The sequence below is a fragment of the Podarcis melisellensis genome, assembly GCF_964234715.1.
Source record: "Podarcis melisellensis genome assembly, chromosome: 1".
NCBI lineage: Eukaryota > Metazoa > Chordata > Lepidosauria > Squamata > Lacertidae > Podarcis > Podarcis melisellensis.
This window is the reverse complement of record NC_138528.1, coordinates 130,578,778-130,602,544: the sequence shown is the minus strand read 5'-3', so window position 1 is coordinate 130,602,544 and position 23,767 is coordinate 130,578,778. Positions and strand designations below refer to the sequence as shown.

At 44.1% G+C, this 23,767-nt stretch overlaps 2 protein-coding genes across 7 annotated transcripts in view; one reads left to right on the top strand and one right to left on the bottom strand.

Moving 5' to 3' along the window:
* The window catches only part of PCNT (pericentrin), a 77,802-nt gene extending 71,701 nt beyond the window's left edge, over positions 1 to 6,101 (bottom strand). Inside the window, exons 1-5 of one of the 2 annotated variants that reach the window (XR_014162774.1) lie at positions 6,002 to 6,101; positions 5,323 to 5,472; positions 2,536 to 2,791; positions 1,995 to 2,053; positions 1,235 to 1,409 (exon numbers count right to left, since the gene is read on the bottom strand). Coding sequence is in view for 1 of the 2 variants with exons in the window: in XM_081887849.1 (XP_081743975.1) it covers positions 1,235 to 1,409; positions 1,995 to 2,053; positions 2,536 to 2,791; positions 5,323 to 5,472; positions 6,002 to 6,031 (670 nt within the window). In the remaining variant the exon portion in view is untranslated. The remainder of the gene's footprint in view (positions 1 to 1,234; positions 1,410 to 1,994; positions 2,054 to 2,535; positions 2,792 to 5,322; positions 5,473 to 6,001) is intronic. The other variant, XM_081887849.1, reaches the window with a different exon arrangement.
* A 2,783-nt stretch (positions 6,102 to 8,884) lies between these two features.
* On the top strand, positions 8,885 to 23,704 carry LOC309362870 (uncharacterized protein C21orf58). Of its 5 annotated transcripts, none has more exons than XR_014165119.1 (9): positions 8,885 to 9,704; positions 11,531 to 11,588; positions 12,243 to 12,349; positions 14,012 to 14,155; positions 15,991 to 16,105; positions 18,281 to 18,420; positions 20,439 to 20,661; positions 21,256 to 21,324; positions 23,529 to 23,704. XR_014165119.1 is itself a non-coding variant. In XM_081898855.1 (9 exons), the coding sequence occupies exons 1-8, from the start codon at positions 9,645 to 9,647 to the stop codon at positions 21,296 to 21,298; spliced, it is 876 nt and encodes a 291-aa protein (XP_081754981.1). In that variant the 5' UTR covers positions 8,885 to 9,644; the 3' UTR covers positions 21,299 to 21,324; positions 23,529 to 23,704. The 5 variants fall into 5 exon arrangements, 4 of the variants coding, with proteins under 4 accessions (XP_081754981.1, XP_081754983.1, XP_081754984.1 ...); XM_081898855.1 differs by having other exon boundaries at positions 20,439 to 20,647; XM_081898856.1 differs by having other exon boundaries at positions 8,886 to 9,704; positions 12,276 to 12,349; positions 20,439 to 20,647.
* Positions 23,705 to 23,767: the final 63 nt, after the last annotated feature.

Sequence of the window (23,767 nt, the reverse complement as noted above, 5' to 3'; positions counted from 1 at the left end):
GCAGTGAATTTAAATTCTACTTCATACGTACAATTCTGTTAAGTTTTCTAATAAATTCCACAATCTTTGTAGCAATCTTTCTGACAAAAAAGTATTATAATGTGAAAAGTGATGCCAGATGCTGTACTTTGTCTAAAAGAGGTGATATTACAATGCAATCCTTACAAGTTTAATTTTAACATTTATATCCCAACTTTCTTCCATCATCCAACCCAAGACCCTGTATGTGTGGTTCACAAATGGGCACCCATCCAAGAACTGACCAGACCCAGACCTGATTAACTTAAACAAGCCAGTAGCTTTGTGTGCCTGTTTACTCAGAAGTAAGTCTAATTATGTTCAATAGGGCTAACTCCCAGGTATGGGTGCATAAGACTGCAGCCTTAGTCTCCCAATAACTGGGAAGCAAAAGAGGAGTAGAATTCGGCTATGGAGAGTCTGCAATTACAGACTTCCTTTCTTTTGTTCTGCATTAAGGAAACTTACCCCAGGACGCGGGTGGCGCTGTGGGTTAAACCACAGAGCCTAGGGCTTGCCAATCAGAAGGTCGGAGGTTCGAATCCCCGCAACGGGGTAAGCTCCCGTTGCTCGGTCCCTGCTCCCGGAAGCTGATGAAATTAGGCAGGCCCCGATCTCTTATTTTTTAAAAGGCTTTCTCTCAAAAGGTTTTGATGGGGTGTTAGGATGAAAGTAGTTAACTGAGATATGATTGTGTTATTTTTTATATTGGTGATTTTTAAGTTATTGTTGTTTATTGGTTCCACCTATATGTTTGAAAAAGTTTCATGAAATGGATTTGTATTTTAAAATAAAGTAAGCTGCTCTGTGGAGGGTTTCCTCAAAAAGCCAAGTATAATTTCATTAAATAAAGAAATTGTGAGAGTTTGATGACAGAAGTGATGTCAGTACTGCTAATCTATACTTTTAAGAAGTCTAGAGGTGGAAAAGTGCTAAATGAAATAAAATACAAAGGAGGATAGAGGGTAGTCACAGACTTTTGGAAGGTGGAGAAGACTTGGATATGAACTGAAGTGCACAGTCTGGCTTCGCAGACCTCTAGCAGCTGACTAATACTTCCCTACCTGCCTCTCATTTTTGATAGCAACATACCTCAAGAATTGATGCAGCTGTCATTGTATTGGCAAGAGTGGGAAAGCACCTACTTTTTTAGAGGCAGATGAAATACTGCTTCTTGCGCCCAAAAGTAATGATAATAACTTCTCAGAATACCTACTTTCAACCTGCTCTTTTTCAAAAGAAAGACTCTCCAACTTTCTTTTTACTTCTTCAGTTGCTGCATTTAGGGTTCTTTCCATCTCATTTAATTCAGTCTGATGTTTCACAGATAACTCTTCATGCAAGTTTTTTAAACTGAGGTCTGTATTTGATGCACATCCTCTTTTAAGATTCTGAAAGAAAATGAAGTCTAACATTGAAAATTGCCACACAGTATCCTGAAAAATCCATAGCTTTTTAAATTAAAGGAACAATCATTCTTTCAATTTAAATGCTTTTAACTTTAGTTACTTGTCAGTCCCAGCTGCTACTTGTTGAGCCTTTGCAAAAATGAAGTGGGTTTCCTGGACAGGACGTACCCATGTGCGTTCAAGCAACTCTTTTTTCAGAAAGAAACTAACATCTCTGCTTTTATCTCATGATCTCTTTAGCAGCTGCCACTTGCTTTCATACAACAGTCAGCAAGAACACTGGATGCCACCACTAGATTAGCCTTTACATTCACTTTTATGATCTTATTTTAAAGATGCGTGATCAATAGTTTGTTAGTGCATTTGTATTAGCATGCTTGGATATTTAGCCATGCAAGATAACATGTAAACACAATTCCTACATTTTAAGAGAGGGAACTTGTGTGTGTGTGTGTGTGTGTGTGAACAATCTGAGGAACTGTAATGTAAATCAAAGAAATTTCATCATATAAAAATCCAGAAGCTTTAAAAAGAAAATATTTAAACACAATAAATTATACACAATACCTCTAAGAGCTGGGTGTGTGTCTTCTCCATTTCCAGAGCTATTTCCTTCTTCTGTTTATCTGAAACATCAAATTTGTTGCCACTGCATAAATATATTTGGCATGTCAGCTAATATAAATACCAATTTCAAAATATATATAAAAAAATTATCTACTCTTTAACTTCCACACTTCATATAACCTTCCCCGCATCTTCCTTTGTTCTTAATGGCTCCCCCCTCGCTTTTACAAATATTCTGATTTTGCATATTCATGCTTATTAAAATGACTTGCTTTTACATAATTTTTTGTTTTTTTGTTTTGTAAAAAGCTTTTCTTACAGCACACTTGTCAAAAAGCATTATGTACTTCTAAATTATAGCATTAAATTTTATATTTTATATAATCTCTGTACATTATTAAATCATTTTCTAAGTATTATCTGCTATGATTAAAATTGACATTTATTTTGCTCTCAAACAGCACTGAATAAAACATCAAAATGTCTGCACTAGTATTCTATGGATTGCAATATTTTGGCTGAAAACTACAAGGTAGATTACCCATGTCATCTAGATGTTTCACGACCATTTCTTCTTTTTCCTTATCACTCTGTTCTTTAATACGCTCCAGCTCAAAATGGTATTGACCTTGTAGAACTGCTACTTCTTGAGCATGTTTATCGTTGAGCATCTCACGCAACTCCATGAGGGCAGTTTCTTTCTCTTTTCTCAGATTAGTCTGCATCAGTTCCAACTGGGATGTGTGTGTGTTATTTGAACTTAGCCTTAAACCTTCCAGTTTAAGATTATGAAGAGCCTGCAGTCAAGAAAGACAATAATTGGTTACAGACTCTGCCAACTCAGAAATAGTACCTCGGGTTAAGAACTTTGCTTCAAGATGAGAACAGAAATCGTGCTCCAGCGGCGCGGCAGCAGCAGAAGGCCCCATTAGCTAAAGTGGTGCTTCAGGTTAAGAACAGTTTCAGGTGAAGAATGGATCTCCGGAATGAATTAAGTACTTAACCTGAGGTACCACTGTACTTTCAGTTTATTACAGTGCAATCCTATGGCTCACTTATGCCAGCTGGACATCCTTGCACCAGGGATGTCACATGGCACTGAATTATGTTGCTACAGGAACCAGAAAAGGTGAGCATCAAGGAAAGGGGCCAGGCTTAGTTTGTACCCTAATTTCCCTCAAACCTTGATTTCACTTTTAACAATGGGGCAAAATGATGGTAACAATTGACGTACTACAAGTTAATGTTAAAGCACCTTTCCCACATCACAATGATAGTGACTTTCACTAGACAGTAAGGAAGGTATCTTTATTCAACTTATTAATAATTACCTCTAAGGATGTGGACAGGCTTCTTTGACAAGTGAAACTGATCACCTGTCTCCTGGACCCTTGCCCATTCTGGCTCATAAAAGCAAGCCAGACAAGGCTGGCCAATGAGCTCTGTAGTGGGGTGGTGAATGCTCTCCTCTGTGAGGGAGTCATCCTGGACCCCCTTAAAGAAGTGGTTATTAAACCACTTCTTTAAAAAAAAATCTTTTATCACCCAGTATTCATTCCTGGGCAAGCTGTTTGAGCAGATGATCGTTGAACAGCTCCAAGCACGCCCAGAAGATGCAGACCATGTGGATCTCTTCCAATTGGGATTCCAGCCCTATCCTGGGACTGAGACCACCTTGGTTGCATTGGTCAATAATCTTCGGCAGGCTAGGTTCAGAGGTGTAAGCAGTTTCCTGGTTCTGCTTGATCTCTCAGTCACTTTTGATACCATCAACCATGGTATCCTTTTGGACTGTTTAGAGGGATTGGGAGGTGGGGGCACTGTTATGCAATGGTTCCGCTCCTTCCCCTGAGCTATGTCCAGAAAGTGGTGTTGAGGGATGAGGATTTGGACACCTGGGCACTCGCTTGTGGAGTTCCTTAGGGCTCCATTACTTCCCTCATCCTTTTTAACATCTATATGAAGCTGCTGGGAGAGGTCATCAGGGAGTTGGGGCTTGGTGTTCACCAGTATGTTGCTGATACCCAGCTCTACATCCAATTTAAATCAGAAATAGTGAAGGCGGTGAACGTCCTATGTGAGTGTCTAGAGGCAGTTGAAGGATGGATGGTGGCTAACGGATTGAGGTTGAATCCCAATAAGACAGAAATACTGTTTCTGGGGGATAGGACAGCCAGGTGAAGGGGACTTCCTAGTCCTGAATACGGTAACTGTGCCCCTGAAGGACCAGGTCAGCAGCCTGGGAATCATTTTGGATTCACAGCTGTCCATGGAGGCACGGGTCAATTCTGTGTCTAGGGCAGCTGTTTACCAGCTCCATCTGGTATGCAGGCTGAGACCCTACCTGCCCACAGACTGTCTCATCAGGGTGGTGCATGTTCTAGTTATCTCCCGCTTGGACTACTGCAATGCGCTCTACATGGGGCTACCCTTGAAGGTGACTGGGAAACTACAACTAATCCAGAGCACAATTCAAAGTGTTGGTGCTGACCTTTTAAGCCCTAAATGTCCTCGGCCCTGTATACCTGAAGGAGCGTCTCCACCCTCACCGTTCAGCCCAGACACTGAGGTCAAACGCTGAGGGCCTTCTGGCAGTTCCCTCACTGTGAGAAGTGAGGTTACAGGGAACCAGAGGGCCTTCTTGGTAGTGGCACCCGCCCTACGGAATGTCGGCCCAGTATACCTGAAGGAGCATCTCCAGCTAACGCTATTCTGGGTTGTATCAACAGAAGTATAGTGTCCCGATCAAGGGAAGTCATAGTACCACTCTATTCTACCTGGGGTCTTGTGTCCAATTCTGGGGACCTCACTTTAAGAGGCAGGTAACCAAGATGTTCAAGGGTCTAGAAACCAAGCCTTAAGAGAAACGGTTGAGGGAGTTGGTTATGTTTAGCCTGGACAGGAGGACACTGAGAGGAGGTATGCTAGCTATCTTCAAATACTAAAGGATTGTCACGTGGAAGATGGAGCAAGCTTGTTTTCCCCTGCTCCAGAGACTGGAATGGAATCCCTTGGAAAGTGATTGACTCTGCTTCATTGGAAGTTTTTTATGCAGAGGTTGGATTGCCATTTGTCATGGATGCTTGAGTTGAGATTCCTACATTGCAGCTGGTTGGACCAGCTTATCCTCACATTTCCCTACAACTCTGCATTTCTGATTCTATATGCAATTAACTGTGAACCTTTGACAGATTATTTTCAAAAAAATGATATTGGTTTCGAATTCAGTTTCTAATCTTCCCTGTGTTCCCTTATTTCAAATGACCTATTTCATATGTATTTGCAGCAGCAAAGGACCTTTGAATTATTGCTTTGGTTAATATTGTACCTCTGCTTGCTGCATCTCTTCTTTGTGTGTCGCTTCCATTTTTTGTAGCAACTGTTGTTGCTCCTTTAATTTAGTGTGCAACTCTTTGATTTCTTCCTCATGCTGAACAATTAGTTGACGTATTTCACAATAATGTTCTTGTTCATGAACCTAGGGAGAAGAAAATATCATTAAAGACCTTTCTTAAAATATAATTAAAGAATGCATCAGAATGCTTAAACAAAAATCGGTGCAGGACAGAACTATTGCAGAAACTTAAGTGAATGCTTATTAGGAGGGCCTGAAGAGCCTTCAACAATCTGCAGTGGAGGGTTGAAGGAGAAAGGTGCGCGAGTCATTCTTGGGGGGCAGAGATGAATCTGGGGCGCCCCTCCCCCTTTGGTCGGGACATGCTCCGCGCGGAGCTCCTGAAAGAGGGCGCAAGGCGGACTACAACTCCCGTCAGCCAGTGCGGCCCCAGGGCCGGGAATCATGGGAACTGTAGTCGCACAACGCCAAGCGGGACGGACGGTGGCTCTGGCGGGCGCCCAGCCTTCGGCCCGCCCGTCGGCTGCTGTGAGGCGCTCGGCCTCAGCGAGAGGCGGGCGCTGGAACTCCGCCACCGCCGCCCCGCAACGCGGGAGCCCCAGAAGCGCCCCAGCCGGCGCAGCCCCGACCCTCGAGCGGAGAAAAGAAACACCTCCGGGCCGCCACCGGCCTCTCGCTCCATTTCCACGGCCGGCCGCTGTTCCCCTCAGGACGCTGCTTCTCAGGCCCGCTTCAACGGCCGCGCAACCGTCGGAGCTGGAAAAAAAACTTTCAGCCAATGGGCTGCCTCGACCCAAACTCCGCTGTCCAATAGCGAGGCGAGCCCTGAGAGGCGGCTAAAGCGCTGTCGCCGCCCACCGGGCGCCCGTGCTGACGGCAGATTAGCAGCGGCAGTAGCCAATGGGGCCTCGGATACGCGGCCGTGTAGTTTTTTTCCCTCCGATTCAACTTTGTGTCCCGCCCTTTCCTCCGGAAGCGGTGCCCATGTGACAGCGCGGGGGGCGGGGCGACGAGCCGTGAGGCGGCCGGCCGGTTGGGCCTCCCGGCGGCTGCTTCTCCCCTCCCACTTCACGGTTCCTATCCGGAGGATGGAAAGAGCTTTTTCCGAGCTCTGCGCCCGGGCCGGGAAGCGGCGCTGAGGGGCGGGCGCCGTCGTCTCTTTCGGCCCGGAATGGCCGGAGCCCCCCCATCCCCCCCGGGGGGGTGTCATAGAGACTTATATTTTCCCCTGACAGAGACTCAAGGCAGCTAAGAGATTAAATATAAAAACACCTTTTTTGTTTTAAGAAAAACCGCAGGGCAATTTTTGAAAACTTCTTTTAGATTATTATTATTTTTACACTAAATGAGGTTGAGAAGAGCGGGATATTCCACCTGCCTTTTGTTTCTGTTTGAACCTGCTTATGATATTCTCAAGATAACAAGTGGTGGTGGCGGCCCCATCTCCCCTCTCCGCCCCCCTGGACTTTGGCTGGTTGAACAGAACTTGTCTCCACCTTTCCTGTCTGTGTGTGGAGGGAGGCAAGCCATTTGCTTCAGACAGCCCCATCCCCTTGGCTGCACCTGTCAAGCGTCCCTTATTTGGCGGGACAGTCCCTTATCCCAGCGCTGTGTCCCACTGCTGTCCCTTATTGATGATGTCCCTTAAATTTCCCAGGTTTCAAAGGAAGCAGCTCCTCTCCCTCCCTCCCTGCTGGCCAGGGAGGAGGGAGGCTCCAATTGTGTTGCTTGGCTGCGTTGCTCACCCAATAAGGAGTCTAAGAACGACTGGGGGGTGGAGCTTGCATGTGTTGTGCCGATCAAATCGGCCGCGTGGCCTGGGGACTCGCCTTTGCTCAGCGCTTCCCAGCGGAGAGGTGACGGTGGTTTTCCTTGCTGTATCCCCTTTGCCGGGTTGCTGCACTGTGGGAACCACTGCTTGAGGCTTTGTTTGGCTGCTGGCTGGGCTTTCTGCCTTTGGCTCGGAGGGGCTCAGAAGTTGAACATACCTGTGTTTGGAAAATCCCTTATTTTGGCTGCTGATCCCTTATTTTTGAGGCTGCTGGTCCCTTATTTTCAAATCTGTAAGTTGACAGCTAGCTCCGGGGCTTTTTCACCTACACCACCAACACAGCCTTGTTGCCCTCGCTGCATCACAAGCACCACTTTGGCAGTGCAGTGGGGGTACAGTTGTGGAGACGGGGCTGGCAGAAATGCAGGCAAGACCAGCAGGGAGAGCTGGGGGTTGGACATGGAGCAGTAAGATGTCTTGGGCTGGCCCTGCTCCTTGGCTCTCTCTCCCCTCCCCTCCCCCCCCCCCCCCCCGGTTCCCGCCCTCAGGCGATGTTGCGATGCACAGGAAATTTGAAATATGCACTCAGCTAAGGGCCCTTTCACACTTCCTCTTGTCCTGCCACTTTCCCCAAGGGAAACCTGCTGTTTACTGCTGAATTGTAACAAACTTCAAAGAATTGGCATTTGTTCCGATTCAGTGGTAAAAAACGGTATTCCCTGGAGAAGCGGTAGGACAAATGAAAAACTGTTTAGACCCATGCCTAGAACATTTCTTGGTACAAGAAGTATATAACCTCATTTACTCTCTTTGTTTACCTGGGCACTGAAATAAATGCTAAAACTCAGTCCCACTGAGTTCTGAATCCATTTGTAGGTGTTTTCACATGTCATGCTCAAAATCTACATTGGTTAATTTGCTTTCTAAAACATAAATAAGATGCAGTGTGTCTTCCGAATTCTGCAGTTATGAAGGCAAATTTAAGCCTCATGTCACGTGCAAAAACACTACAAAGGTACCTTGGTTCTCAAACTTAATCCGTTCCAGAAGTCTGTTCCAAAACCAAGCTGCGCTTTCCCATAGAAAGTAATGCAAAATGGATTAATCCATTCCAGACTTTTAAAAACAACCCTAAAACAGCAATTTAACATGAATTTTACTATCTAACGAGACCATTGATCTATAAAATAAAAGTAATAAACAATGTACTGCAGTCAATCAGTAGCTGAACTGGGTTCCATACAGTCACAAAAACAAAAAATGAGCAGCAAAAACAAAGCGCAAAATAAATAGCAAAAATAGACAGACCTCAGTGTAACTCTCAAAATGGAAGTATGGCACTCAAATCGTCAGTATAACACTCTAAACGGAGCATGTTCGCTTCTGGAAAAAGTTCGCAAACCAAGGCATTTGAGAACCAAGGTACCACTGTACTCTATGCACAGCGTGAAGTTCTCTACTTGCTCCTATATTGCCAGATGGAACCAGCTAGCTTGAGACAATCTGCTGTACTGTTTGATTTTATTCAGTTTGTAACAATTTATTAATGAATCAAAAGGTATGCATTCTTTTCTCTTTACAGGCAAGGACCAATTTAGGTGCGTCCGAATGATACACAATCATGCACATGCACATAGCACCGAACTTGGAAATAGCCCCAAAATGTTGTAAAGATGACATGAAAATGGGCAGAACGGACTCTGTGAGGGTCTGGAACAGAAACCCCACACAAAACAAGTGTTGACTTGTGACTTCACGTGAAAGGAAATTTGAAGGAAGATGGAGATCTGGCGAAGTGAAAAATCTGATGGGTCTAATGCACAGAATCATAGAATTGTGGAGTTGGAAGATATCCTTAAGGGTCATCTAGTCCAACCCCTTGTAGTGCAGGAATCTTATGTCTAATACTGGGTTCGAACCCATGACCCTTGAGATTAAGAGTCTCATGCTCTTCCGACTGAGCTATCTCAATGTCCAATTTCTGTTTGGGCTTTCCTTGAGGCTTGCCTAGATTAAGGTACTTTTAAGTGATGGTTGGGAAATGCTTGGTTTGACACCCTCATTTGATTTGAACAGCCTCGCCCAATTGGATTTTTATTTTTTGTTTCTTTCAGTTGACCAAACCTCATATGAACCAGGTTAGTGCCTGAGTTTGTTTAGGTCACAGACAATGCAAACAGCTACAGGGTAACCTGAGCTTAACAGAGTTATTAATAGGAGCATGTTAGCAACGCGCAGGGCTGGGCTTAGTGATTTTGTATGGGGAAAGCCAGCAACCACTGAGAAAATACTGCTGTTGTTCAAGCAGAGCAATATCTTAGTAACCATACTGTGCACACTGCAAGAGACACTGTGTATTTGAGAGGATTCTGTTTTCCTTTGTAATTTGGGACTGAAATTATCACAGAGACTTTATGGAAAATTTCGACAAAGAGCCTGGAGGAAGAAAGAAGCAACACACATTAAAAAACAAACTACTGTCCTTTGTGATTTGAAGAGCCTGTTGCCCTGAAATTTTGTCAGGATGACAGACTCGGATGTGGCCGATCACATGACTCGACTCAAACTCAAACTCCTTGAGAAGGTAAGGTAATTTTTTCTAAGGTCATATCTAAGTTATAACTTCCAACACGATTGTTTTTTGCAAACTAGCACTAAATTGGTAGTCGGCAAAGCAAAAATATCCAAAGCGGGATTTTTAACTAGTTAACTCTTCTGCCCTGTATCCATCCATGCTGATCAGCAAAGGAGTTTACAAACTCAGCTAATATGTGATGTTCTGGCTACCCTTGTGTGTGTATCTGAAGAAGTGTGCAGGTCTCTAAGGTGCTACTGGACAATTTTTTAATATATTTCGACAGTCTACCCTTATTCATGATGCATCAACTTCCCAACTTTCTAATATAAAAGTTAATATCTGCCTAGTAGAACATACTAACCTTCCTTGGTTATATTTAGACTTGCTTATGTTCTGAAATAGGCCTTGTCTTAGCTATTTCCCCTCCCACATTTCCTTCATTCTAAAAGCCTTTTCTATGTTAAACTTACTAAAAGCATGTTCACCCACTCATCCTCCCAGACCTACCTAATTTCTGGCCTAACACAATCCCATAAGTTACTCAAGAATTCCCCTTATGTACCGTATGCCACAGAAAAGAGCCAGGGTAGTCTAGTGCCGAGCTTTCCAAACTGTGTGTCGCGACTCGTTAGTGTGTAAGGGGTTGGTTTAACCTCTGGTTTGCTAGTGAAACTGAATTACTATGTTGTGAAATGATGCGTGTCAAAATCCACCATGAAAAGTTGGGAAAGCTCTGGTCTAGTGGATGAAGTGCTGGAATAGGATAGGACCACAGAGATCCGGCTTCAAATCCCTGCGCAGCCATAAAGCTCAGTGGATGACCAAGATGGGCCAGTCATTCTCTTTCCACCTCACCCACTTGAGAGGATTGTGAGGATCAAGCAGGCAGGAGGAGCACCAGGTATGCCACCTGGAGTTCCTTGGAGGAAAAGTGAGATCTAAATGTATTTTTACAAACAAGGGTTATTGTTTTTTTTACAATCCAGCAGAATAAAAATTGTATGAAATAATAGAAAATAAATTATCAATACATTTATATCCCACCTTTTCTCTACAGAGCTCCCCCTCTCCATTTTATTATCACAACAACCCTGTAAAGTAGGTTAGGCAGTGACTGGCCCACAGTTCCCGATTGGGCATTTGAACCTGGTCTCTGGGGTTGTACGCCAGCACTCTAACCACTCTAATCAACTTAAATCCTAAGAAGGAATGCAAGCACGCTGCAAAGAACTGTCTTAGGACAGGAAGGAGCTACAGGAAAGGGGTCTGGTTCTGGTGAAAACATTCTTTAAGTACTAAGTATGACTCAACAAGGGACGCGGGTGGCACTGTGGTGTAAACCACTGAGCCTTGGCTTGCCGATTGGAAGGTTGGTGGTTCGAATCCCCATGATGGGGTGAGCTCCTGTTGTTCGGTCCCAGCTTCTGCCAACCTAGCAGTTTGAAAGCACGTCAAAGTGCAAGTAGATAAATAGGTACCGCTCCAGCTGGAAGGTAAATGGCATTTCTGCATGCTGCTCTGGTTTTGCCAGAAGCGGCTTAGTCATGCTGGCCACATGACCCGGAAAAACTGCAGACAAACGTCGGCTCCCTCGGCCAGTAAAGCGAGATGAGCACCGCACCCCCAGAGTCATTCGCAACTGGACTTAACTGTCAGGGGTCCTTTACCTTTACCTTTTTATGACTCAATATAAACTAGTGCCAACAACTCCCACTTTCACAGTGCACAGATTGCACAAATCTTTGTAGGTTTTGTGATGTTCAATTACTTGTTGACAGTCAAAGCTGAGGTTCTGAATTTTTTGTTAATCCTCATTCTGCTTTGATCCACAGAAACTGGAAAATGAACGCGAAAACATTGATGATTTGGAATCTTCCTTTTCTGCAGCAAGTAAGCAGTTAAAGCTCACTCATATCTCCATATGAATCAATTTGTAATGTTGGTTTGAGGGAAAATGCATTAAGCAGGATTTCTCAACATTTACTATGGGATAGATGTGGATTGTGACAAACTTTCTCTGCATTCCACCCACTACAGATCTATGGACAAATAGGACTTCTGATGGTGAGGAAGTCAATGAAAACCCACCCTATATTATCATTATTTATTAGATTATTTACCTTCACATGTGGTCCCAGGACATGTTAGAACAACTTTAAAATACAATACTAGAAAGAGTTAAAACATAAGAGAATAGAATGGATTCCAAAGCACACATCCTGGATGTCAAAACTAGGGTTAAGAGGCATATGACAAAAAAAACGACACAATAAAGGTGCCAGATACTCCTTTGTGGGTAGAGAATTCCAGAACAGAGGTCCTTTCCCAGGCTGCTACTACCCAAATTTCTGAGGGTGATGGAAATCCCGGAAGGGTCTGTAGTGAAGGATATTTGTGGCCTGAATCATTTAGAGCTTTAAATACTAGCTGACTGCCTTGAATTGGATCAATAACTGAACCACCAACTAAATGCCTTCTTCCCCCTCCTTTATCTACCCCCCTTTCCTTTGTTTTGTAAATTGCTGAAAAATTGTAAAACTAAAGGAGATGGCAGACTCTTTCCAACTGTTTTTGCAGGGAATTATGGCAGCCATGGCAATGCATTGCAAAGTGCACTGAGACGAAGAAAGGATCTTCTGCAGCAGCTCAGGGTATGTCTCAGGCAGGGGGTTGGACTAAATGACCCTCAGGGTCCCTTCCATCTGTACAATTCTACATTTCTATGATTCAGTACTATGAAGTTTCTTCCAACACATGAAGGCTGCAGTCCTGCAGGCCTAAATGAGAGTACCTGAGAGTAAGTGCTATTGAACTCGATAAGACTTACTTCTGAGGAGACACATATATATAAGGTCAGATTGTTAAACTCTTGGGAGTCTCTAAGGATGCTGTTGAGAGTTTTCTTTGGAGGGAAAATTTATTGGATCCAGCATGGAATAGCCAGACCAGCCTGGTAATAGCTGGCTAAAGAAGGGTCCTTAAGGAAACAAAGGAGTAGCTCTGTGCCGGGGAGGGGAGAAGGGGGGGGCCTCCCTCCCAAACTGTCTGTTAGTTAGAAAGACAAAAGGCCAGAGTTGAGAGTCTGCTGTTGAGTGAGTGAGGAGCTAGATGCAAAAAAGTTGCTGGCTGGAAAAGGCAGAGAGAGAAAGCCGTAGCTGAATTCTGCTTGAATCCAAGGCTGTGGCTATGGGAGAAACAAGACCTTCTTGGGTTGTCAATGCTGTGAACCCATCCACCATAGGCTCAGGTTGTATATATGTGTAAATAAAACATATAAAGACACCGCAGTCTCCACTGTGCCTCATTCCCAAAAGGAAAAATGAACCCTGTGTGAGTGCCTGGAACCCCTGGAATCTCGCACCACTTGGAGGCTGGGGTGGCAGTCAACATGTTACCCTGCAGTCTGGGCAAAGCACATAGCTGTACAGCAGTTCAACTTAACTAAAACTTATGTGGTTCATGGCAGAGGAGTGGTGGGAAGAGTGGATGGGACTCCCAAGGGAAGAAGGCTCAGAGCCAGGGGACTGGTGGTTGGATGAGGGAGAAGACTGAGAGGAGGAGGTGGTGTAAGCTGAAGAGGCAACAGGGTTTAGTGAGCAGGAAGAGGCTATGGCAGAGAGCAGTCCAGAATCAGAGGCAGAGGAGGAGGCGGGGGAGGGCAAGAGGCAGAGACCAGGCAGGCTGCTGAAGAAGCCAGAGGTCTCCCCCTCCTACAGTGACTAGTTCCTCTCCTCCCTGGTCTCCCAGAACCCACAGAGGTATGAAGAGGACAGAGCAAAGACAGACAAGACAGAGAGGTTGCTGGGAAGGACGCAGGGGAGGAGGAATCTTAGGGAGCTGTGGGAATACAGGGATGTTCAGTCCTCACAACTGCCTCATTGGGGCAAGATCTACTGGCGAGAGTTACTGGGCTCACTGGACCTGAGCTATGTTGTTTCTTTGAATAAGTTAATTTTGCTTTTCACATTTGGCTTATGTTAAACCCATTGGGCTTCTCATTCTTGATGGCATTCCATGCATTGAGTGAAATCTCAGTGGTTTGTGTCTCCCAGTAGACACAAACATTGTTGGCCCACCATGCTGTCATTGCTCCTATCAAATCCAGAATCTCTCATACCAGCTTTAATGTTTAATGGAATTGGAAAGTGCAGACACTGGTCTCCTATGTCATGAAAAATTTAAATATTTTAGTAAAAAGTTAAATCTTTCATTTCTCACTGATACACTTGGCATAACAAGGTTTGTGAATTAGAAAAAAATGCAACATAACTCATTTTTCCTCTTAAGGAAAGCTTATATATTTGGTATTGTAGGAGCAAAATGTTCTGGAAGAATTGTCATTACCACGTGGCTTGCCAAGACTCCAGAGGAAGCACTTCAGACCAGAACCAGAACATTTCTACCAAATTCCTCCTCCTCTTCCTCCACCTGAACAGCCAAGGATTATCCAGCAGACAGTGAGTGCCTTATTATAAAAAAGAACTATACAGTTTGGAACTGCAAATGATGGATGCATAGATGAATGATTTTTTCATTAACAAAAACCTGGCAGTGGATAATCCTGTCTAAATTCCTGGCCTGAATTTCCTGGTGTTGATCATTCCTATTAACAGATGAAAGCTCCAGCACTGTGCGTGTGAAAGCATACTTCCACAGGTGTAATAATGGAGTTTTTCACATGAAAGATTTAGAACAACTTTGTTTGAGTCAAAACTAACTAAATGTAAAATGTAAATGTAAAACTTAGAATTGGCTTGGGAAATCTATAGCAGAATATTTTTTAAAAACTTTTCGCTTTCAGATTATCTAACATAGTGTCAGGGACTATGCTGAGGAGGAATGGTGGGAGCCTCCCCCTCCCCCTGCTCCAGATCAGGATCCTGAATCTTCCCAGGAGCAGGAGGACAGTACAGTGGTACCTCTCGTTATGAACTTAATTTGTTCTGGAGGTAAATTCTTAATCCGAAAATGTTCCTAACCTGAGGCACGCTTTCGCTAACGGGGCCTCCTGCTGCAGCGATTTCCATTCTCATCCTGGGGCTACCTGATGTACTACTTCGGAGTTAGCGGAGTTTGTAACTTGAAGTGTTTGTAACCCGAGGTACCACTGTATAGATTTGGAAAAGTGGTTTGCAAAGGGACATAGTTCAGAAGGCAGAAGCTGGGGAATACTGGATGGGGAACAGGACCCATATCTAGGAGGCAACAAATAGGATTCTAACATTCACATAGGACCTACAAAATGTTTTATTCCTTTTTGGTAGCTGCATCCTGTTCTTTGGGCCAACCCCTTAACTATCAGATAATTGTGGCTTTACACAAAATTGGATCGTGTTGTCCTGCAATTGTTAGCTGTAAATGACTCTTGCCAGGTGTTGAAGTAAGAGGACAAGTCTAACTCTTAAACAAAAGCAGAGTCAGGCAAGCTAAACAGTGAAGGTTCCAGATACATCTCTTTGGAGAGAGAGTTCTACAACCAAGGACTTACCACAGAGAAGGCCCTCTTCCACCATCACACACCTGAACTTCTAAGGGTCAGTTAACACCTGAGAGAGAGACTATAGGACATGAGGCAGTCTTTAAGATACTTAGGGGCTTAGTTGTTTATGGCTTTAAATGCTAGCGCGTGTACCTTGAATTAAGCCTGGAAACAGACTGGCAACCAATGTACGCCATTGTTGAACTCCAATTCCCACCCCCAGCATGGCCATCAAGGATGGTGGCAGGTGAAGGCCAACAATGTCCGAATATGAATACAGCAAGCCTGCAATTTACATGGCAGTTATATTCTGGGAATCATGCCCAAAGCTAGTCAAAACACATTGGGTTCAAGGGTGGGTGGGATTGCCAAGTCATTTCTCTAGAACCCCACCCCCTTTCCACTGCTCTTTTTTTTTTTTATTCTTGTACTACACATGTAATGCTGAATGCACACAAGTTAAATGTGTGTAAGTTGAGGGAGGCTCAGTTTTGTTGTAACTTAGACACACCAATTTTGTTCTGTCTACACACCAAAAAAGGAATCCTTGGAAAAAGACAAACTTCTCTAGCAGTTGTTGATGATGCCTCGAAGTTTAATGGTGATTTAATGTGCCGTGCAAACCAGACATAGAAGAAACTAAATAATAATAATTCTTGATTAGTCCAATAATGAACTGAACACAAAATATGTATCAGTTTACAGTATTTGCTGCTTAGAGTATTGAGTACTGACAGGATTTAATCAAAGTCTAGGATTTTGGCTACACTTTGATCAGTTATTATTGTGTTTTTGCTTCCTTTCTTTTCCAAGTTGCCTCAGCAGCCAGCAACCATTATTCAGCAAATTCCTCAGCATCCACCGCTCATTACCCAGATTCCATCTCCGCAGCCTTGCGCAGGCCCTCGCTCTGGCAGTATTAAGGAAGGTGGGCAATCCCATATGCATTGAAAATGGGGGAACTTTTTCTGGGTGCATTGAAAACGGGAGGAGATGTAGGTTAAATGTGCAGAGAATTACAGCACATCTTACAACCCTCTGCATACTTAGGATTAAGATCCACTGAATTAAGTGAGATTTACTTTTGAGTAAAGAGGCATGGAAACAGGCTGTGAGGCCCTTTTCAGATTTGCCTAGCATTTTTTCCATCTCACATCATCCCTCCTGCATGTACAGCATAGCATGGAGAGATGCCTGCGTGAACTAAGGTGTGCCTTGCTACAAACTGCAGCAAGCTGGCAGCCCACATAAAAACAAACTTATTTCTGAGTTTATTTAACTGCACCACATTTTCAGAGCGTTATAGTACAATGGAGATGTAAACTTTGCTGAATGCTTCCATGCAAGGAAAGCAGAGAGTGAACCCTTGAAGTATGTAGGAAAGTCAAATCATAGTAAGGGGAGCAGGATCTCTTCCTGTCTTTCTTTGGGTACCCCTATGACGCAGGATGCGGGTGATGCTGTGGTCTAAACCACTGAGCCTCTTGGGCTTTCCAGTTGGGAGGTTGGTGGTTCGAATCCATGTGATGGTGTGAGCTCCTGTTGCTGTGTCCCAGTTTCTGCCAACGTAGCAGTTCGAAAGCATACCAGTGCAAGTAGATACAGTGGTGCCCCGCAAGACGAATGCCTCGCAAGACGAAAAACCTGCTAGACGAAAGGGTTTTCCATTTTGGAGGCGCTTCGCAAAACGAATTTCCCTATGGGCTTGCTTCACAAGACAAAAATGTCTTGCGAGTTCCTGCGGTTTTTTCCCCCTTCCCCCCCTTTCCTAAGCCGCTAAGCCGCTTATCAGCTGATCCGCTGATAAGCCGCTTAACAGGTGATCGCTAAAAACCGCTAATAGCGCTAATCCGCTAAGCTGTCAATGGGCTTGCTTCGCAAGACGAAAAAAACTCTATACGAAGAGCCTCACAGAACGGATTAATTTCGTCTTGCGAGGCACCACTGTAAATAGGTACTGCTGCAGCGGGTAGGTAAACAGCATTGCCATGCACTCTAACTTCTATCACAGGGTCCCATTGTGCCAGAAGCAGTTTAGTCATGCTGGCCACATGACCTGGAAAGCTGTCTGTGGACAAATGCCAGCTCCCTTGGCCTGAAGCAAGACTAGCTCCACACCCCATAGTCATCTTTGACTGGACGTAATCATCCAGGGGTCCTTTACCTTCTACCATTTACCCCTAATGAGTAGAAAGACATTGATGGCTAGTCCCTTTCCTCCTCTGCCAATTACTCCATCTCCATTTTAGGAATGTACTTCTAGGGCCAAACCAGGTGTGACATAGCAGATACTTGAAGGAACTCCCAACTTTGAAAAAACCTTTATGCAGCTGGTTGGGGCAGTCTACATTTTATTGGACTAGAAGGGATGGGCTGCCTTCAGAATTATCCATCCTAGCTTCTTTCCTATGTATGGGAGTTGGGAAAATTGGATATTTGGGGTGTTTCCCACGAGGACAGAAAAGATCAGGAGATGCTTCATCGATTTTCAGCATCACATATAGATTGACACTTCAGTTACAAGATAATACAGTTAAAGCTCTTCGCATCTGTTTTCTTGCATAGTGAAGGACTATTGCCACCAGTGCTTTTTTCCTGGGGATACGCAAAGGTATACAGTACTGGCACCTTTTTTCTTAAAAAAGAAAAAGAAAAAGCACTGCTTGCCACACATTTGCATATACACTGGGTGCATTATCACAACCTCTGGCAGACCTGTTGTCTACAACTACACAGTATGTGCCATTCCACAGATAGAAGGAATTCTAGAGGCATCTTTATTTCATAGAATCATAGAGTTGGAAGAGACCACAAGGGCCATCGAGACCAACCCCCTGCCAAGCAGGAAACACCATCAGAGCACTCCTGACATATGGTTCTTCCTTCCTGTTTCCTAGTTTGCAAATAATCACTCCAAGTTACTTATATTGCTGATCTTTCATAGTTTAGAATCCAAAGGAAACAGACAGAGCCGCTGCTGGGCTGGTTTTATTCAAAGGCTTCTGAGCTGAAAAGATAAAGGCTGCTTCTCCCTAGCATTCTGTTGTGATCTCTGTAGTAAGCAGAGTGTTGTCTCTTGATCCTGATCTTCATGTTTTCCTAGATATGGTGGAAATGATGCTAATGCAAAATGCGCAGATGCATCAGATTATTATGCAGAACATGATGTTGAAATCTCTGCCACCACCTACTTATTCACCAGCTGGTGGGCATGGAGTTCCTGTGCTTCACCCTGGACAACAGGTAAACTTGTTTTTAAAGGTCACTAAATGTTATCTGACTGCCAAGGCGGGAGTCAGGAGAAGATCAGGAATAACTCACAAGGTCTCCTTGAAGTTAATTCAGAGAAACAAAACAGCTCAGGGCCAATGAGCACAGCAACTGGTGGTTGTGGTGAGGATAAAAAATAAAAAAGTGTACATTTGAAAAAAAGAGCTTATGAGTTCCACAGAAGCTCTTCCTCCCCTCCATGCCATGCAGCATGTAATTGTTACTTAAATAATGTTAACAATCTGGAAAGTGTGTAGAGGGTGACCAAGAGGACGAGGGTGTGGGAAACAAGCCTCATGAGGAACTGTTGAGGGAGTTGGGTTTGTTCAGCCTGGAAAAGAAGAGACTGAGTCAAATTATTTGAAGCCAAGCCGATAGCACAACTGCTATGGTGCCCAGTTAGGTCCCTTTTCCAATTTTGCACCACTAGAACTTGTACAATCCAAATTTCTAAGGTTCCAAAATGTGTCTCTAGAGACAGGCTTCACAAAAGTGGAGGCTAGAGTGTGGGTGACCATATTCAATTATTGGCTTAAACTACCTTTCTTTCCCCATGGCCTTGCCCCACTAACTGTGAACGATGACTTTCAATCCACGTTGAAACAGGCAGTGGCAACTAAAATCTCATCCCTGGGCTTCTCTCCAGGTCTTCCACTTAACATGGGATATGATCAGGCTAAAGCACTCATAAAACAACACGTAGTAGACACAGAGCACCAATTGGATCTAGCCAGGACTCCAACTTTTATTGCCAAGGAATCCCCCATGACATATCTAACTAAACTCAAAGTTCCTAAACACTGAAGGGCGTTTACCCTGGCTCTGTGTCATGCCCTCCCCTCTGCCATTATTGAAGGTCAATACAGAAAGATTGACTACCCGGAGAGACAACGCCCCTGTGACTCGGGACAAATAGAAATAGCAGAGCATGTCTCCGGTGCCTGTACTACAGAGACACTCGTATTAGCCTGATTTCCCCACTACTTCATAAGCACCAGGGGCAATTCTATACCTCCCTGCTGCTCTCAGATATCAATCCTGCTACAACACAAACTGTTGCTAGATTCTCCCCATCTATGGAATGCTATTCCCAGGGAGACCCACCTTGCACTAGGTACTAGGCAAAGACTTTTGTTTTCCTGGGCATTTGGCCAGAGATTAGTAGAGCAGCCACGCTAATCTCTGAGGCAGGAGGGGAAAACATTTTTGGTTCTGCAGGCCAAATTCTCCTCAGATCCCAGCATTGCAGGCCAAGTAAGCCCCCTGCACAGTGCTTTAAATCACCTGGGCTTCAGATTGCTCATCTGTTTGGTAGCACTGAGTTTGCTTTCCATGGGGAAACTCCAGGAGACTTTGGCTTTACTACCCATCAGCTGATAGGCAATAGAGCCGAATTTCCCTTCGAATTCGGAGTTGGGAGTGCACTTTAAGTCTCCCAGTTGTGCGCTGGCAGCTTCATCTCTCCTTCCCCCACATCTAAGGTGTGGGGCAGGTGGGCGTGGTTTGGGGGAAACTGCCTCACAGGTCAAAGTTGAACCCCTGTCAGGCTAGGTTTGGCACACATGCTGGAGGTTCCCCATCCCTCCTCTAATGTGTTCGACTTGCTCTGCTCCCTTGCCAATCCGAGCATGGAAGAAAAGACAAGCAAGATGTGTTTTATTGAAACAGGCAGAAATTAGCTACCAACTGGAAAACATTTCTTACTATGCAGAAGTACTGATTTTACAAAGATCTTTGATCCAAAAAAATAAAACACGTGAAAGAAGTATATACTGCATGCCTTGCAAGAAGAAAGATTATAATTTTACCTGACATTTCTTGCAGAGGAAACAGGCCAGTGGTTTATTGAAATTGTTTGTGGGGCTAAAACATAGAGGGATTTTAAGTCAAAAAGCTACAAACTGGATCAGCTTCAGAATCTGAACCTTATTTTTGCCTGTCCCAACAGCTGGGTGAATGTAACACACCTTCCTTTTCTTAACTACCTGCAGCTGACTGCTCCGCTTCTAGTAAGAACAGAGAAGTCACGACCCCCAACAGTGCATCATCACCACTACACACCTCCAGGGATGCCAGCCATCCCATCTCAGCTTGGCTTTTCCATGGGCCCTTCTGTGATGCAACCTGGCCTTGGCACACCACTGGGAGGATTCCCATCTGATTTACATCACCTGCCCATCCCAACATCTGCAGCGTATGTGTAAGTCAATATATGTAAGTCAACAGGCTGCTACTCTAGGAACATGGTTTCATCAGAAAGGCGGCTGGTTTCTTACAGTATTCCCAATTCAGTTTTATTTCAATATTTTTACTGGCACAAAGATAGAGCGGTACCTCGGTTTTCGAATGTAATCCATTCCCGGAAGACCGTTCAAGATCTGAAACATTTGAAAACTGAAAACTCAATAGCTTACAGCTAGCTCTCAGGATCTTGCACTCGGCGGAAGCCGGGCGGTATGTTCGACTTTCGAGGTGTGTTCGAAAACCGAAGCACGCACTTCCGGGTTTACAGAGTTCAAAAACCAAAATGTTCATCAACAGGGACTTTCGAAAACTGAGGTACCACTGTACAATACCTAACATTATTTTGAGAACTAAGAAAGTAATCAATTCAGGCTACCTTGGCTCAATTGTCAAGGCAGGCACCAGGTCTCATATGAGCTCCCAGCCCTCTGCAAACTCATATATAGGATGCTGCAGTTTTTAAGTGTCATATAAATGCCTTCTAAATGATAAAGCAAGGATGCATGTATAAATTAATTCCTTGCAATGAATGCACATTTCTAATGGCTTGTTCTGTCTTCCAAGTGTACCTACCAATGGACTGCTTGGATTACCCCCGGGTTTGTAGACTTCTACAGTGACTGACTAGCAAAGGTAACCAGAACACAGTCTTCCTGTGTTCATATTTGGTCCTTCTCTCCATGTGAAATGGGCCTCGTAGTCCAGGAGCCCACGTCATAATAAGTCTTAAGATGATCAAAGTTATGGCGTTTCTAAAGCAGCCAGCCTTATGAGCAATGAGTGGGGCATCTAGTGGGTGGCAAGCAGCCCACCCCTTTCTTGGGAAGATAATTAAATCAGAAGGTAAATGGGTGAAAGAAGCTGTATGTGTTCAGGGATAGTGTGCATAATTCAGAACTGTCCAATCTGACTGACATTGTTTGGGATCATCTTTCTGACCCCACCAGAAGGGGGTACTTGGCCGTTTCACTGACAGTAAATGGCTGGAACTGGCAGTTCTGGGTAGAGATCTCCTTCCTGCATCTTAAACTATCTACTCTAAAGTCCCAGAGATGCACACCTTAATCCACACCTTAATCCCCACCAGCAATGGGGTCCAGTTCTGGGTACCACTTCAGATGACAATTCAAGTGACACATCACTCAATATGCTTTCACTTCACTTCTCTCTTCACCATTAACTATTCCTGATCCAGTCTTTTAGCTTTTCAGAAATAAAGCCATTGTTTACATTTTTAATAAAGATTTCAGAGCTGGCTGAAAACTCAACCGGCCTGTAATTTCCCACAGAAGTAAGCATCTTGCCCCTTATTCATGGGTGAATAACAGTGAATCAATGAAAGAGAAGTTAAAAATAATAAAACATTTCAGTAGCACTGTTGTAAAAATACGAAGAGAGGTTTGAGACCCCTTGTGGGTCTATTGAGGTTGGAAAGAGTGGGTTGATCGTAACCAAGCAAAGTGAAGCAAGGCAGCTTTAAGCTCTGATCTTTTATTCTTAGTTGCAACTGGATCCTTACAGATGAGCAGCAAAGAACCCTGTCGAAAGATGAGCAGGGAGCCTTATAGCTTAGGTTTTTGGGCAGCATAAGGTGTCATAGATTTGTCATATTGCACGTGAAATGAGGTGCTGCAAAAGGTACACAGGTGCAAGGTAAAGATGCAGCGTGCAAGTACATTTACATTTGACAGGCATGACAATTAGGAAGAGGGTTTTTGCTAGACTTGAAAGCAGGATTCTAGAAATAAAAATAGAATTGAAGACTGGTGTGAGTGACAGACAGCAGAGCCAGACCAGTCCGGTGGTCCTTTTCCTCAGAAACTCCACCAGATGGCGGGAGCCTCTCTCCCATTGGATACCTAGACAGCAAGCCAGAGGGAAGGGGGTGGAGCCAGACTTTCGGAGAGAAAATAATAGGAGCTGATAATAGGAGCTGTTTCGGAGGGAGATAAGTCTGTTAGGGCTGGATTTGGGATGGGAGAAAGGGATTAGGAGAGGATTTGTCTGAGGGAGAACTGTTTCAGATCTGACTGGAACATCTGCACTGAGGAGACTATCCATAGCCAAAGAAAGGAGCCTTGCCGCTTAGATAGGGAGACTGAGTTGAGGGTCTGGGGAAGATAGACAGGAGTTACCTGGAAGGCTGAGTCTGAGGCAGGAGAGGGAGAAGATGTGGTAATATGGACTCCCTGGGTCCCATTCCAGTCAGGAGGGGAGGGCTCTTCTAGAAGGAGAAGACTCCCAAGCCAGTAACAAGGGGTGAAGGGATCCCCTGGGTCTGTTATACTAATTCAAATACCTCAGGAATGGGATTGTTAAGAAAGAGGGGAACTGAGGAAAAGTGCCCCTCACTTGTGAACCAAATAATTAATCTGTGAAGGAAGTTGTGCTGTGCAAAATGTATTTAACTATAACACCAATCACAACTAATTAGCAGAAACTGAGTTAAGCCTTTCACCACCTATTCTAGAAGCCAGTGACATCTTTATATTTAGTTTTATTAAGTTAAATTCTACTTGAAAGAATGCATTTCCTGAACCAACTTTATTTCACAAACTCCTTTTTAATAAAACTTTCCTTGTTTGTTTAACCGACTCCTGCCTAAGACTCTAATCCCTACGTTTTCCCTCACAAAAGACATCACCACAGGATGAAATGTGGTAAAAGGTAGAAATTCCTCTAAGGGGCTTACCATGAGGTGTGCATGCAATATTTAATTGGGGCAGTAAGCAGGGTGAGTCTGCTGCTTTATTAATTGGTGGTAAGCGGTGGATCTGCTGCAACTGGCATTCAGATGTGTGGTGAGAACTATTTAGCAAGGAGTCTTTTCTTTACAGCATGAAATGAGATTAAGAGTGCGGTGAACCCCTTCTTGGAAGGCAAGCGGACAACAATCTTGTGACCCGAAATAAGGAAGGAATGCAGTAAAGGAAGATTACATTGGGCAATGTTTGCTTAAGGGAAGAGTTGTATCCATTTACAGCTTGCTTCAATAAAGTTTTAGCATCTTTGATACATAGCTATTCGTTTCATTCTCATAGTATGCTGTATTTATGGTTACACATGTACATCCAAA